Source organism: Diospyros lotus, chromosome 3 (assembly GCF_014633365.1).
Source record: "Diospyros lotus cultivar Yz01 chromosome 3, ASM1463336v1, whole genome shotgun sequence".
Taxonomy (NCBI): Eukaryota; Viridiplantae; Streptophyta; class Magnoliopsida; order Ericales; family Ebenaceae; genus Diospyros; species Diospyros lotus.
This window is the reverse complement of record NC_068340.1, coordinates 10892168-10909521: the sequence shown is the minus strand read 5'-3', so window position 1 is coordinate 10909521 and position 17354 is coordinate 10892168. Positions and strand designations below refer to the sequence as shown.

At 35.2% G+C, this 17354-nt stretch overlaps 1 protein-coding gene across 3 annotated transcripts; it reads right to left on the bottom strand.

The window, feature by feature from the left end:
• Positions 1-1983: 1983 nt before the first annotated feature.
• On the bottom strand, positions 1984-12420 carry LOC127796297 (uncharacterized). Of its 3 annotated transcripts, none has more exons than XM_052328368.1 (4): positions 11387-12420; positions 11176-11226; positions 10972-11044; positions 1984-2413 (listed from the first exon to the last, which is right to left on the bottom strand). In XM_052328368.1, exons 1-4 carry the CDS (start codon positions 12112-12114, stop codon positions 2258-2260), a joined length of 1008 nt encoding a protein of 335 aa, XP_052184328.1. In that variant the 5' UTR covers positions 12115-12420; the 3' UTR covers positions 1984-2257. The 3 variants fall into 3 exon arrangements, with proteins under 3 accessions (XP_052184328.1, XP_052184329.1, XP_052184330.1); XM_052328369.1 differs by having other exon boundaries at positions 2247-2417; XM_052328370.1 differs by having other exon boundaries at positions 2340-2413; positions 11148-11226.
• Between the last annotated feature and the right edge of the window lie 4934 nt (positions 12421-17354).

The window sequence follows — 17354 nt, the reverse complement described above, 5'->3', positions numbered from 1 at the left end:
TCCTCCATTAAAAATCACTAAAACCCATAAAATAAATTCCTTATCCTTCTGAATTTTCTCAGAATTTTATAAAAATCCCTTTTATTTATTTTCCATTTATCTTTCCTTTCAAAAATCCAAAATAATTATCTCCTCAATAAATTTTCAAGATAAAAATTCATAAAAATAAACTATTCCTACTTCTGGAATTTATGAATATTTTTCCAAAATTTTATTTCCTTTAATTCTATTTTTCCTTGAATTTTCTATATTTTCAGCATTTAAAAAATATAGAAATTACCTCTGGTCATCTTCTCTGGCACCGGCACACCGAAAAATCGAACTGATGACACTGGGCTGCTCCTCTCCCTTAGTCGATCCCAATGGTACCCTTCTTCGTTGGAAAAAACCACCAAAAGTCTTTCGATTTTGCCGAAAGTAACCCGCCCAAGCCGCCCGCCACTGAACTCCGGCGAACCAAATTAACCTCTGATTCGAATTTCAATTGACATAAAACTTTCCAGATCAGCTGCCCATAGCCTCGCGACCAAAAGCCCCTTATTAGATCATTCGATCAATCGCTCTACAACCCGATTTAAACACTCACGCAATATGTATATATATAGGCGGCCGAATATATATATATATATGCAAAAACACCCTCTATACTACTCTAAAAACTCTCAAAATTTCCAGAATTGCTTCTCACAACTTCGAAAACAAAATCCCCTTATTGGCTTCCTTTGATTCGCCCTCAAACTCGAGCAATTTGTTGCTCTAAAATCGGCCAAGAACCCTCGTTATTTATAGGCCAAAACCGACCCCCACGTGGCCAATCTCCGGCCATAGCTTCTCTCACACGCCTCCTGGACCATCCTTGGCCATGCCCTGACAAAACCTGGCTTCCATTTCTCTGGATTTTTCGGCCAAAATCGAGGTCAGATCTGCCATGCTTGAGCAGATTTTTAAAAATTGCATTTTGGCCCTTATCCTCACACCCTTGAATTTTCCAACTATTTCACTACGTCCCATAAGCTCTAAACCCTCCACTCCACCCCCGAAGACTTATAAAAACCATCGTTTCGATCTCCCTCGGCCAAAATCAATAAATTACACTTAGACCCGATTATGCGTAGGATCATATGCTGACCGAAAATCTTTATGTTGCTTCTTGAAACCTCTTAAGGTTGTTTCTTATATTTAATATAGCCCTACTCAGGGTCCCGTTGACTTTCCGGGAATTCCTTACCATCATTCGGTTTCTCAGCCTGAATTCTAGCTGTACCGAAAATCGTTTCAAATATGATTTCTTTCCATGCCATAAATCATATCTCGGAATACTCGATACTGATGTACCATTTTCTTTAGGCATCTAAGTCCCGGGGTACTCCTTGTAGTTGATTCAGCGATTTATTTTACTATCAAACCCACTTTTCGGTATCCCAACCTCCTCGAAATTACGTGGCAGCCTTATACCAATACAAGGTGTTACACAATGAACATTCCCATCTTGCAATTAGTTGAGTCTGCATTACCAGCAAATCTCATCCACCAATACAAAAGACAACCGTATTGCTTCAAGTTAAAGGATCAGTTACACAATCACAACTGATGATAACAAATCATTAATCCTCTTAACCATGTAAGGTGTTATTAGCTTCACATTTGGTGTGTTGTTCAACCAACAACCACCCAGAATAAAGGGTAGAGTGAACAAAAGAGAGGGAAAAATAAAGGAGAAAAGCTAGGACGGGTTGACATAAGTCATGAGTAGATGCCTATCTAAGATTAACGGTGGTGAAAAGCCAATCGATGTGGTCGATGGTGGCAAAACCCCTCCATTGTCATAAACCCTAGCGATAGAGCCCTTTCCTAGACCTTATTGCTAAAGATCACATAGTGTCCACTATTCATCTTCGTTGACGAGTTGTGTGATTACATGTGCATACATCAAAGAACTAAATGCAAAAAACAATACTCAAAAAATAATTAAAGACAACCAAATGAGTCAAGACCAAGATAAATAGATTAATTGGTCAAAAAGAAATAATGAAATACCAAGATCCTACAGTTTGGTTATACATTTTAAGCTATGTTATGAAACCCCAAAATCATGAATATACTTTGGGGCATGAAAATTAATAGAGAAAGGGGAGAAACAAGAAGAAAAAAAAAGAAATTTGTAAAGGAAATAAGAAAAGATAGGAAAGAAAGCATGATAATTTATCAACGGTACTAGGCATAAATAATTGATAATTCTTTTGTTTCTGACAATGGATTAAGCACTCCTACTGTACTGTAGCACCATGACATGATCTGTGGTCGAGGAGTTTGCGAGTAGAGTGACTGCATTCCTTGGACTCCATATGTTGTCTCGTACATGCTGCAATGTCAGGAGAGGTACAAGCTTTTGCCCTTTACATGTAATCTCTATCTGTCTCCATTGGCGTACATGCATCGCGGGCCAAATACAAAGTCAATTAGTGATCTCTAATTGAATTTCTGATAATTTTATCATTCTAAAAATCCATAAAGTATTGCTTTAGAAATCAAAACCAAGTCATAAACTTAGACAGTAATATGCACAACGTTAAAATTTTATTCTTAAACATTTTGGATTACAAACTGCCGAGTTGTGATGGTGAATAGGGCATTCTTTCCTTATCTCACACTTTTTGTTCTTTTCTTTATTTCTTAAAGAACACGCTCTCCCATAAGAAATCCAATGCTTCGGAGTCGGGCAGGGGCCGACTGATGGGGCCTGCCCGCCACCCCATGATTGATAATGCCCGACTTTAATCATTATAGACCCACCACCCTTCGTCTCCAAGTCAAATCATGCTAATAACATATACATATGTATTTTTTTTTTATTAATTTTACCTGTATTTGATTATTTATGCAGTGTTAAAAAAAAAAGGAAAGAAAAGTGTTGATTATACATTGAATTAGAGGGGGAAACGTCAGGTGATGGATCCTAAAAGAACGGCGACATATCGGCAAAAGAATTATCTTCTCATTTTTTCTTCTAAAAACTAAGTTGATTGTAATGTATTATTCTCATGCACGTCTCCCCCACGTTGCTTTCTTGCATACCTAATATGAAGCTCAATGCCCTTGATTTTTTGTTTTGTTTGGATTTTTCTGGTTTGACAACACCTATGCACCCAAAATATAATAAGTACAAAGCTTATTCACACCTAGAAAGAAAGTTTCATTCACATCAATCAAGGGTTTTTTTAATTTCCTTGCTTAATTTATGTTGTGCATGCATTGGTTTCACACGCATTAAAGAATCCAGTTCCCTAACTCTTATCTATACATTATCGTGCTTTATTATCTACATCTTTTCAACGACATGGGAATGATTATGTTGTAGGCTTGTAGGTATCCTCCAGTGTAAAATATGGTTTTATTTTAAACGAAATAAAGGATTTGTTGGTTGGTTGCTTGCGGTGGAGAAGGTAGGGTCGTTTTAATTCCACCTCAGTGCACCACCTATGGTTTTGATGTGACATTTCAAGCGCAAGTATGAGCAAAATTGGAATTCCAATTAAGGGTCTAAACTAATTCTTTTTTCTTTTGGCCAGATAATTATGGGTCTCAACTAGCCAGCTGTGGCAAAGCCGATGATTCGAAGCAGGCGAAAGCATGACGAAGCAGGGAGAGGGGCACCGCATGCAGATGGGGATTGAGAAAGACAGGATCCACGTGTGATTTCCATGACCCTATGATATGATTTGGTTGCTGTTATTATCAGCTTTTCATGCGGTGATGTTTGTCAACTATGCCAGGATGACCCAAGGATGAAGAAGATGTACCACATCTTAGAAAGTCAATGCACTCAAAACGTAATTATAAAAAATAGAAGAAAAGCTTGGCCTTCTCCAAGACATCTTTCTTGATTTCCCATACTGATTACTGCCCTCGCTACGTTTGTTCGTGTCCTTACGATGCTTTCAGTGATTCTGGCTCATTATCACTGAGATATCGTCGAATATTTGGTTCGACGGTACTGTGGGAAGAAAATCATGAAGCAAAATAACCAGCAGTTCGACTTGCATTTCCACCATCCTAAGGTATATATATCTGTATCCCACTGCGCCCACGTAAGAATTCTAAGGTACGTACTTATCACATACCTAAAGTTAAAAGTTTCTTCTTATATTTCTTTCCTAGCTACCCATGTAGAGACCTTGCATGACATGAAGTGCAAGAATAAATTAATTAAGGAGCATTTTGAGTGTTCGTCTGAATTACGCGTGTGATATTTTTTAAGTAAAATTTATCTAATTCCCCTTGCTTCACGGCACGAAGTGCAAGAAAACAAGTATATGCATCCCAATCATGGTATTAAGAGTTGACCTAAAGACTTCAGTTATGTGAGAATTAGAACGGAAAGATACATAATGGAATGTTGTGCGTCCCATGCATCATTCATGGCTTGCTATTGATTTCTTAATTCCTTTACATCTCTAACTACTTCTTGCTACATTAATTTATAAGGTTAATGATCATTTCATGATTGTAGCGAAGCCAGTTTTGATTAGAAATTAGGGAAGGAACACAGAAACGCCAAGACACAATATTTTAAAAGCCAATAGGGAGGAGAAAAGAACAAACGCCCTATATATTGATCATGCATGTTGCAATATTTGAGGGTTCGTTCTAATTATCATTCACTATTATTATATTGTGGTTCAGGACGTATGTGTATCACTGTTTTATCTTTCACTTAATTATAACTAAAAATTTGCTTCTTTATGATATTTGATGTTAATTTTCCTTTAATTTTTGAGTATTTCTTTTTGTATAATTCGGGGCCTATTTTATTGGTACGGGTGGAAACTTGCAAAGGGTGGTTCAGTTTGCAGTGGATTAAGTAAAACTTGCTAATGAAGCTTTTCTGGCATTAACATAACATGGGAAGAATTTATCAGTGTTAAGAGTAATTAACTATTAGCTTACGGAAAGGACATAACATGTCTGTTATCACTTTGTCAGCGCTTATTATGAATATTGTTTAAACAATATATATATATATATATCAACAGAAATATATGCTTTGTTATGGTGCAACATGAAGCATTTCTTTCCATGTTCTACGGCATGTTCAAACAAAATACTTGCACTACGATGCCATAACATATTCTTCTGAAGTGAGCTCATAGATGTGTAATATGTTTTTTTTTCTCTCCCTTGTCAACGGGATGCTGTCCAAGAAATTATTTACACTTTATTCCAACAGTTCGTGAGATATACGAGACCATGTGAGAGTAAAGGATATAAAAAAAGTAGCGGACTGTTCTAGGATAACAATTCTTGCACACACAGGATATTTTCTTTTGATCGTCAATGGTTGCAAGGTATGTCAATTATGTTTCTACTATAATACTTTTAAGACTTAAAGAGTGTAGTTTTTTCTCCCTTTTTTTTTTCTTTTTTTTGCTGAGGAACTATAGATTTTTACTTATATACATATTTTATATTTTTGTGAGTCTAAAATATCATATAGCCATAAGAATGAAGGTTGGTGATAATCTATTTCTCCGACCTGGCTTGTGATATGACTTTCTCCAAACAAAGATTAGGGTTAGACGTGGTCATGAACTCCACAGGGGCACTTAGTATCGTAAAATAAGGATATTACTTTAAAAATTTTGAAATCACAACAACTATTGAACACAACTTGAATAATAGAACTACGATTAAAGTGCATGAAACTCTATCCTAAAAGAGTGATTTCTGCACCTCACGGATAAATTCTTGATGCAACATATATGTCCAACAATTTGCCCTCCAAGATTAAACAGTGACAACTCCCTAGTTAATTATAGTTGTGCACTCAGATAAGGAAGACTTAGGATTGAATTCAAGTTCTGTTTAATTGAAATTATTTTTTATAAAAAATGTCACATTAATAAAAAAAAATTGAATGTTTGATTGCTTAACATTTTCTATGAAATTTTTTTATAGTACAACACATGAAACATGTTTTGACTCATTTTCCATAAAAAATTGCAAGGGAAGGTGGGAACTGTTTTTCATGGAATTAAAAAATATTTTCATTTTTCATCTTTTTTCCAATTTGATAGTATTTAGTTGGAAAAGAAAACATTTTTCAACTTGCATGGAAAACAAAAACCACCCCCTAGATGGAATTTTCTTTGGAAAATAGGCCAAATGATGTGCTTTAATGGTTGTATCATGAAATTCAATTCCATGAAAAATATAGTGTGTCAAACAACAAATCTGGAATTCAATTTCTTGGATGGGACATTTTTTATATATTTTCCATGCTAACAAACACACACTCCCGTTTGATAGCATGAAAATTTTATGGAAAATGTCACATCCGAGGAATTGAATTCTATTTTTATTTGACAAATTACATTCATGGAATTGAATTCCATGGTGCAACCATTAAAGCATGTTTTGGTCTATTTTTCATGAAAAATTCCATGTAGGAGGGTTGGTTTTGTTTTCCATGCAAGTTGAAAAATATTTTCTTTTTCAACTAAATGCTATCAAACAAATTCTTTTTGAAGGGGAGAAGACTTCAAACAAGAAAAGAGAATTATAGAGAGCAATAAGGTTTGGGAAGAAACGAAAAGAGATTGTGATTATCGCTTATGAAAAAAGAAAGGATAAATAGGCTTTTAAACCAAATTCTAAAATGAAACCTAGCTAGGAGGTTCTCTCTAGGGTTTCGCAAAGGAAAGTTGTTAAGGCTCTGTTGGTCTTCAACTGCATGGCCTATCATCATCATCGGTCCTCAGTCCATCCTTCATTATTGTCAACCTCAATTGACAATGTGGTTTAGGGCTCATATGATCTCTCCCCTCTTTCTGCTCCACCATTTGGCACTAGCCTCTCCGTTGTTCTTTCCCTTGCATATCCTTTCGCTAATGAAGTTGTAGGATAATCTTACTATTGATCGATTGTTCTCTTTATCTAACATGAATAAAACTATATTGACGAAGCTTGCCTATGAGGACTGCAAGCACATTGTTGAAAAGATTTCCCTCAACAAGCTTGCCTATGGGGACTGCCCCCAATGTCGCATTCGTGTCCCTAGTATTGGAGGAAACTCTTATCTGTTAGGCGAGTGGTCAGAGATAAGTTTGGGTGGAAGGTGGGGGACGATAGTCGTGTTTTTCTGAGGTATGATAAGTGGCACCCCTTTGGGATCCTTGTCGATCGTTTCTCCTGTCAACTCTCCCCGCAGATTGATATCTCCATTACAGCTCGTGTCTCCGAAATCATTGTTGATGGTAGGTGGGAGTGGTCGTCGGACTGGACATCTCCATCCCTGGAGTTTATCTAGCACCGGATGTTAGGCCTCCCTAGGGTTGGTTGCCATGATGTGCTCGTTTGGACCCTGGCTCAAGATGGTACCTTCTCTGTTAAGTTTATCTTACAAGGGTTGTTAGAGCAACGGAACCGAGTCCCTTGGTATCAGCTTGTATGGTTTGGGTATAGAGTCCCCGCGCGTTCATTTATTCTATGGTTAGCAGTTAGGGAATGATTATATACTCTTGATCGTGTTAACCTATTTCTTCCATTTCCCAATAAGGGTTTTCTTTGCAGGGCAAAGTCCGAGAGTCGCAACCATCTATTCTTTGATTGTTCTTATTCTAGGCAGGTGGTATCCTTTTTCCGGCGCTTGAAAAAGTTGCATGGCCCTGGCGTCAATGGGAGACAGGGGTCCTATGGGCGACAGCTCGGTGGAAAGGTAAGAATCCTTGGCATTTTGCTAATTGTTTAGTTTTACAAGTGATGGTCTATTTTTTGTGATGTGAGCGCAACAGCCGGTGTTGGCAAGATTTCGAGCGGTCTGCGAACCAGCTCGCCCATCAGATACAATGTGTAGTGTGGGCTCGGTTGGTCACCATCCCTTTTTCACATACTCTACAGAGTTATACAGTACTTAGGCATTTCTGACAGCTCCTTGCCGACCAGCACTCCTAGTTTAGGTCCATATATTGACGATTCTGGCCCTGAGCGTGTGTTCCTGTTTGTGTCCTGGGACCAGTTGATGTCTCTTACATGCACATCCTCCCAGTCCTAGGGTTATTCTCTGTACACATTGCCAGCTTGGTAGCTCTTCCACGGCTGCCTTTAGGTCTACTGTTTGTTCCTGATCTTCTCTTTGACCATGATGGTGTGCTTTGGAGCGCCTTTCGCCATGGAGTTTGAGCTCAACTGGAGTTGTTCCTTATTTTCTATTCTATGTACCTCTTTTGTGTTCCTTCTATGTTATATTGATCCAGTTGTGTGTGAACCTTGAGTGTCTATTTTTGATATGATTTTGTTCTAGGGTATGCCCTAATTTGTATTCTATACAGACGTTTTCGTTCTTGTTTTATACATATCTCTTACACTTAAAAAAAACACAAAAGGAAAAAAAAACACAAAAGAAAAACTCAAGAAAATTGTCTAACCAGAATTAGGAAGGTAGCCCAACCCAAATCCTAAAGCATTAAATAAGAATAAAAGATAAATTGAGTTGAAACAAAACTAAAATAATCATATGATTGTGATTGAGACAGGATGGGCCATGCGTGTAATTGTATACTTAGGCACACCTTGAAAATTACTACTTACATAATAGATTTGACATTCAAAATTAGAACCACAAAAGACTTGTTCATTGTATATCATTGAGACACTTGCATAGAAGCTAGCCAGAATCGACTACCTACTGACTTATAGCATAGAAATAATTAAATCAATAACTCCAAATGAGGGAAAGGATTGGTCCTATTGTAGGGAAAAAGTCATTGATGTTTCATGTATGCCTTTCCTCAATATGGCTATAACCTTTCCGAAGTAAACATGTTTTAATTCAAATATAGCTCAAGATAGTAATTCACTCTCCAATCTTTTGGACATCCATACATAGAAACCAGGGTGAACTATTGAATATCTGTGGTTGAAAATGAAAAAGGATCTAAAAATATAGTTCTATTTTACTTATAATGGCTTGCTATGAAGGATACATTCAAGTGGAGAATTCAGCTCAAAAAGTCAAGGTTAACTGGGATCAATAACGAACTAGGTTGGATTAAAATATATATATATATATATATATATTTGGGGTATGTTGGAATTATTTTATCAAAAGAAACAAGACAGAAAACCTGGGTTTGAGATTGTCCTAAATAATAATTTTTGCCCTTCAGATCATGCACTACCAAGCTTTAGCATTTTGTTGAAGCATAAGAGACTGCTTTTAAACAAACGAACTATGTCCTTATTTTATGAAATATTCTGTTGCATATTTTGGGCTTCAATTGGTGTATGTAGGGCAAGACGAGATTGTATATATTGATTACAAGGTGCATCGCCATAATGCCTAAGGTGTTGAGGCAAATGGACTATACAAAGAAGCTAGGGTCAAGTTTGATTCAATTCCAACTACACACAATGATTAGTGATTACCCATAAAGAGGTATCTTTTATAAGATAGATTGGACTATAGGAAAACAAGATGAATTAGTAAAATGGAAAGAAGAAATTATCACAAAAAAATATATAGAATGATAAAAGAAAAATAAATAAATAAAGAAAAAAAATTATTGAAAAAACTCTTATGTATGATATATAATATATAATTAATGACTTTACAAAAGAAATATGCTGATACGTAAATATAATTAGAAAGCTCGAATTCAAGATCAATAGGCTCCACCTATATAACGTGATTAAATCTAGTAATGTTTATTATTATTATTATTATTAGTATTGGGATATATTTGGCAGCTTGCAAGAGAACCATCAATTAGGAAAATAATCTAAATACTTACATCCTGCCCCACCTCCCATCCGGGCTCCCGAACTTGCAATTTGCCCCTTTAGACAATGTAGAAAGGGTTGATTTTCTTAGGTGCGAACATTTGTCAATGTCTAAGCCAGACCTTCCTTCATGTTGCTACATGTTGAATATGACTCCAAACTGCTAATACTCCTTTTCTTAATTTTATACTGCGGCTAGATACCTCTATCGCTCAAAGTGTAAAGGGAATCCATACTTCCTAAGGATTAAATATGACAATGATCCTGAGATCGAACACACAGTCATTTCGTGGTTCTCAAAATAAGTGTTCTCATACATGTTCAATTAGTCTTTTTTGTTTTTGTTTTTTTCTGTTTTTTTTTTTTTTCTGGCAATCGATCACTGTCTCTGTAATCTCTAAACATATAACAAGCAAGAGTGTTTGTAAAGGAGGTTTTTAATTCGATTAATCCAGTAAATTAATTGTTGTGGAAATATTATGTTTTGGGGAATGTTTAGATTAAGGTTCAATGTATATGTTATCTTGTAACTGGTGCATGTGCCCCCGTGTAATCAAAATGTTACTGTCATAAATATGGTTGGGCAGAAGCAAAGAGTGCTAAACCAAACATCCACAACAATGAAAGGCCACTGTTCCTTCCTTGCTTTAGAGTCGAGAGAGAAAGGGTGGTAGGTAGCTCTTTAAATTATCTTATCATCCTATCTCTTGAACCTTAGATAACAATCCTATCGCTGAAATATTAATATAACTAACTACTTATCAGACTTCTGAGACATTATTTCCTTGCATATTCAAAACATCTGCTTCCTATGCTAATTAAGCTTGCAACGAGGGATTATGATCTCAAAATTAATAACACAAATAGAGAAATGGGACACATAGATATATACTCCACACCTAAACGTGATGTTACCAAAAATGATAACGATTACTAAGAGTGAACCCCATCATATATAGTTGGTTCTAATGTTTCTGTCATGACTCTTTTACCTACCATGTCCGCTGTTGGTGTAATTAATTTATGGATGGGAAGATATTTTACTTTTGATGCCATTTTGGTATATCTTTGATTTGTGCTTCTGTCTTACCAGTACCTCATTAATTAATTAGACGTTTAAAAAGGAGGTACATGCACTAGCTCATGAGCTTATGAAATTCATGGAAGCTGAGTACGTAGTGATATGCTACATACCTCTGATTCGCTATCCAAACTCAGCTTATTGACCAGATACTTCATTAATAACCGAATTGTCATCCTTCCATCCCTAGAGGAAGAAATTAATCACAACATAAACTGTCAAAAAATAGAGCAAAAACCCTTTGGTTGTCGTAATTAGACAGCAAAAGAATAGAAAATAAAGAAATTACAGAGAGACGGGGGAAAGGAATTATGTACTTAATTCTCATGTAGCTCTTGGGTATTTGAGGCAAAAAGGGTTTTATCGCCCTGCATTTAAAACCGAATGGAATTGGTAACATATGTGAAGGAAAATGTTTGGTTCGACGAAAGAAAGAGAGAAATAAACAGATGGAGATACTTTGTTGAAAACAAATATAGGAAAGTAGAATAGTTGTTTCATATTGATTATTTGTTAATTAGCACTCACTGGTGTTGTGATGCTTGAAGCATAAACCATATGCCGGAATGAGGTCTCGGAGGAGGATCAATGACTCTGAAATCTGAACTTGCTCCAGCTACGCCTACTCCGACGTGAGCTCCGAATGGTTGGGTTAAATATGGTCCCAATAAGAAAGAAGACGACGAAGACGAAGATGACGAACCTACTGCTACGCTTTGCGGTACGGGCCTAAACGCCCAGTTAATCTCTTGATGAAGAGGAAACATAGCCGGTCTACTTCTTGCTTGTTGCAAGAACACCGACGAATTATAACTAGATGAACCGAGAAGATTCGAAACCGGCCTCGGAGCTCGAAATTCCGGGGGTATTGGTCGTATTAGTTGCGTACTACCAGGCGGCGGTAGAAGATCAAGCTCTACCAAGCGCCCTCTTTCAGTTCTTCGATCCTCTCTGTCGAGCTTGCTTTCATGGCTGCTCGTGTGGCCGCCAAGTCCCAATTGCAGCCACCCTTCGTCCCTCTCGTCCTGAACATCCTTGGAGCTCGAGCCTGCCTCGTTCACGCTCTCAGTTCTGGACTCGTCTTCGGCCATCGGATCATCAATCACCGGATCAGATCTCCGGCAAGCTTCGCTACCAGAATCATACCCTTCCAATCGGCTCATAAGACCCAAACTCTCCGAGATTGAATAGCCACCGCAGCCGCCGTACCGATGCTGTTTGGAATTGGAGGGGCTTTGAGTAGGAACCATGGTCATATCGAAAAACCAAGGAAATCTCCAAACGACCAACCGCGAGCAGAAATTGTCTGCATTAGCTTATCCTTATCCCTAATCTCAACACCCGCCATGGATTAAGATCAGTTCCTGAACATTCTTGCGCTCTTCAGATAGGGACAGCCAGTATGTTTGGGAATCGTACAATCGGCGGACGCAGCAATAGCCATTGACCAGAGGGGTCTGTTTGGTGCTTTATCGTAGTAAATATATCGGAGGACAAGAAGGAGAATAAACCTTGCGTATCTCACTTTCCATTAATTCTCGATCCTTGGAAGCCTGTGGATATGAAATAGTTGCAGTGAGGAAGATGGTGGTCAGTCAATTACGTATAATATATTTTTATTCTTGTTATATTTTATTATTAAATAAATAAATAAATTTGCCTACACAGACACACACTTACCTATGTGTTCAGACATATGTAAATAATTAGGAAAACTCCGAGCCTCCAATTGTAAGGTACTTTCTTTTGACTTTGTCCCTCTTTTCTTTTCTCTTTTCACATTTAAAACAAAAAAAGAAAAAATAGAACTCTGGACGGGAGGGGTACATTTATAATGTTTTGGGTCCGATGTGAAGCTGGCCCACATATTCCTTGTAGTCATCCTTCCACCGCATGGGCAAAATAGTCAAATGTAATGTACTTGACCATGAGCAAAGCCAGGACAATCTGTATGAATAAATAAATATAAGAACCAAAATGAGATGAAATGCAAATTGTAAGGGCGTATTAACTATTTATTATACTTGGAATTTATGCTAATTAATTAGTTGGAAGCTAGCATTGGGATCCATAGCCAAGGGGTTTATCTGTTTAGGGCATGGCTCGGACATGCAATGCATATCCCAGTTAAAAGAAACTTGTGTAACCATGACTTGGTCTTTTTCTTCTCTTTTGTTGGTCTTTTTCTTCTCTTTTGTGGGTCTTTTTTCTTCTCTTTTGTGGGTCATGATGAAACATATTAGAATTACTTTTAGAAAGTGCCTGCAACTCGTGCTCTTCGCCATAATTCAATTGAGATCCTGTGTTCCGTCACAATATTACTCAGTTATATATATATATATGACTGAATCATCATTCAAAGCAAATTAATTAAAGACAAGATAATGCTTGCACACAAACTATAAACAAAAATTTAATGTTTTGGGTCTCCATCACAAGAAAGACCAGTATATTTTTTTACTACTAGATCAGCCTTTATAAAAATCTCGTCTCGTGTGTGTATTTTGTGTGCCAAAACTTCGATATTTAGAAGCTTGTCAGATGTCTTTGGTTGCTTGCCTTCCCCGCTCACTTAAGCCTCATCTAGTTTACCCCATAAAGTTTGCCGTTATAAGTGAAATATTAATTTTTGAGTCTATACGTACATTATGCATGATCAACTCTTAAAATTAATTAATTTTATGTTTCTTACGGTTTCTATTTTTTTTTCTAAGCTTTCCACTCAGATATATATATATATATATAGGGGCAAGGTACCTATATATGCTTTGATATCAGTATCTCAAGCGTCAAATTATGTTGTTGATCGAAAAAAGTATAAAATTTTGTTGATAACTTACACTATTATGCAAGAGTAGTGTAATTGAGAACTTTTTAAAAAATTTAATTAGGTGTCAAGAGACATAACCCTTTCCAAATTTAATTGGAGAACCTTTCTCTAGATTTTCCTAGGGAAAATGGCTTTGTTTTGTGGCTTGCTAACTAGCCTTCTCTGTCGTCAAATTTCGATCGATCGGGCTACTGAACTGGGACTTAAATCATAAGAAACACAAAGCACGCCACCCCTTCTAACACTAGATCTAGCTAGCATGTCTTGTAAGGATAAACAAGTCTGAAAACCATAACGCTAACTAGCTTTGTGAACAACCAATCAACTTAGATATTAATCCACTGTGGGAGCACTCACAATTTCATACGCAACCATACAAGTGAAAAATTGGGACTTACGATGAAAAGGTGAAAAACTTTGAGAGTACTAATTGGCAATGATGACCATCTACAATGCGCACACAGATGTGTGAAATCCAACACCAAGTAGAACAAGTAGCTTGCAACTTAGACTTTTATGTGTTGCCAACTAAAGGGGCTTACCTGATCTTTGACATACAATAGTTAGAAATGTTAGAGGACATCAAGATGAACTTCAAAGCCTCAACTATGCAATTCTAGTGGGGCTAATCAAACTACAAGAAAACACTAGATTGGTGAAGCAACCCCTAGATAGGAAACAATTATAGAGTTGGAGCAGCAGGGAGACATCCAAGCTTTTCCATAGAAGGATAGAAGATTCCCAAACCCAAGTTTCCCGACCAACTCTAGCATATGAATAACTTCAGGCTCTTCTTAAGAAATTAGACAAGGTCTTCTAGGAGTTGGAAGGATTACGCCTCTTAGATAATTGCACTTTAGCCTCAAGCCAAACCAATTCATGTAAGGCCCTATAGATACCTGTTGAACTCTTAACTTTGATGCTGATTTCAAAATGTGAGCTCTAGAATAATAAACATAAACTTAAAAGATAATAAAAATACGAACTGTTAAAATAAAATCTAAAAATAGGGTGTTAATTGAGTAATATATAGTTAATTAATCGATTAACATAATCATTACTCGAGTACAACTTTATATTAGTTGAGTAATTATCTTAGAAAAAATCAATTTAAACTAATATTCAAACATTACTAGTACAACTTTGTATTAATCAATTAATTATCTTAAGAAAATTCACTTTAAACTAACATTTCAACCATTACTCAAGTATAACTGTGTATTACTCGAGTAATTATATTAGGAAAATTTAGTTTAAATTGGCATTCAAACATTACTCGAGTAATGAACATTAATTAGTCAAGTAAAATATACTAAAAACACAATACTAAAATATTTAATCGACTTAAAGTTATTTTAGTCAAATATTATTATCTGTGTCGGTAAGTATTACTTCTTGACTATTATACTCAAAACATTTAATTGATTAAAAGTTATTTGTTAATCGAATAATATCTTTTTTAGCCAACTAACATATTCAAATAATTGAGTAACATTAAATACTTAAAAATTTAATCAACTAAAAGTTATTTGTTAATAGAGTAATATCTTTTTTTAGTTGAGTGAAATATTCGAATAATCGAGTAATATTCTTAAACAATAAAGTACTAAAAAATTTAATCGGCTATGATTTATTTGTTAATCGAGTAATATTTTTTTTTTAGTCGAGTAACATATTCAAATAATCAAATAACATTTTTAAGCTATAAAGTACTAAAATATTTAATAAGCTTAAAGTTATTTTAGTCAAATATTATGTGTGTCTGTAAGTATTACTTCTTGACTACTATACTCAAAATATTTAATTGATTAAAAGTTATTTGTTAATCAAGTAATATCTTTTTTAGTCAAGTAACATATATATTCAAATAATTGAGTGACATAAAGTACTTAAAAATTTAATCAACTAAGAGTTATTTGTTAATAGAGTAATATATTTTTTTAGTTGAGTATAATATTCGAATAATTGAGTAATATTCTTAAGCAGTAAAGTACTAAAAAATTTAATAGACTATGATTTATTTGTTAATTAAATAATATTTTTTTAATCAAGTAACGTATTCGAATAATCAAATAACTTTTTTAAGTAGTAAAGTACTAAAAAATTTAATCGACTAAGAGTTATTTGTTAATCAAGTAATATCGTTTTAGTCGAGTAACATATTCATATAATCGAATAACATTCCCAGAGCAGTAAGGTAATTAAAAAATTAATTGACTAAGAGATATTTTTAAATTAAGTATTATTTCTTTTAGTCGAGGAACCAAATTGAATAGTCAAGTAATGAAATATCTACCTAATAATTTTAATCAAGTGAGATTATTCAATAGTTCAGTAAAGAATCAATTAATTGACTAAATGCTAAAACCATTTGAGTAACATTTGATCTCACTTGAGTAACACTTAACCTTACTTGACTAATAGTCTCAAAAAAATTTAAAAATATAGTCATTGATACTACATTAAATGTGATTGTTCTTTATTTTTAAACAATTATATCTCCATTAAATGTAGTCTAAATATTTTTTCATTAAAATTATCTATATTTGATCTTCAAAGTTTATACTAACCCTTTGCATGGACAAGAAAAACGAATGTTCTTTATAAGTTTTCAAGTTAAAAGCTTATTCCACTAGATAAAATGTCAAATGCATTAAAGAAGCATAGGTATAAATACCAGAAGTGTCAGGACAACAAGTAGAGATTGTTGATCCAAAATCATACAGTGAAATCTTGATCAAAAAGTTTAAAAGTTCTTTTTAGCTAGACTATTGTTTTTTTTTTCCAGAGAAATAGATCATAAAGTCATGCACACTTATTCTCTGAACCTGAGTGAGAAGCCTATTTTCATATAGTGTATAAAATATTAGATAGTTCCTCAAAGTGTTTACTCTGAAATTTTTTTACATTCTCTTTGTTAAAGGTTAAGTGTTTGCTCCATAAAAAATACGAATTGTAAAGGTTCCAACTTCATCCTATTAAAAGCTATGTAAAGTTTATAATTTAACCTGCAAAAGCCATTGATAGAAAATTGATTAAAATCCTTAACAAAATGCTAAGGTAGTGGAGTAGGCAGTTTGAGTCGAACTACTCTAAAAATCTATGTTTTACATTCTTTTCTTCTTCACATTTAAGTAAATATTTTGTTTTTTTTTTTGGGTGAGCTTAATTTAGCCCCTCCTCCATCCCCCCCTAAGCTAACCAATCTTTTAAGTGGTACTAGAGTAAGCCTCAAAAGTGATAGGTTTAACTACCATGAGAAAAATTAAAATGGCTCATGCACCAAATGTTAACATTCAAGAGAGTCAATCATGCAACAAACCACCATTCTTTGATGGCAACAATTATGCATATACTCGAAGAACAAGATGAAGACTTTCATTCTATTCAGAGATATGGAGGCATGGAGGATTATTATATCATGCCCATGATCACTATTAAGAATGAAGTTGTGACAAAACCAGAAGAGGATTGGACTAATTAGGACATTAAAAGAATAAAGGTAAATGCTACTATAATGAACATGCTACAATGTCCCTTGAATGTTGAGAAGTACAACAGAATATCAGTTTGTGAGACAAATGAAATATGGGACACACTTGTGGTAACTCTTGAAGGTACCTCTAAGGTAAAGAAGTCCAAGATTAGAATGCTTAAACACAACTA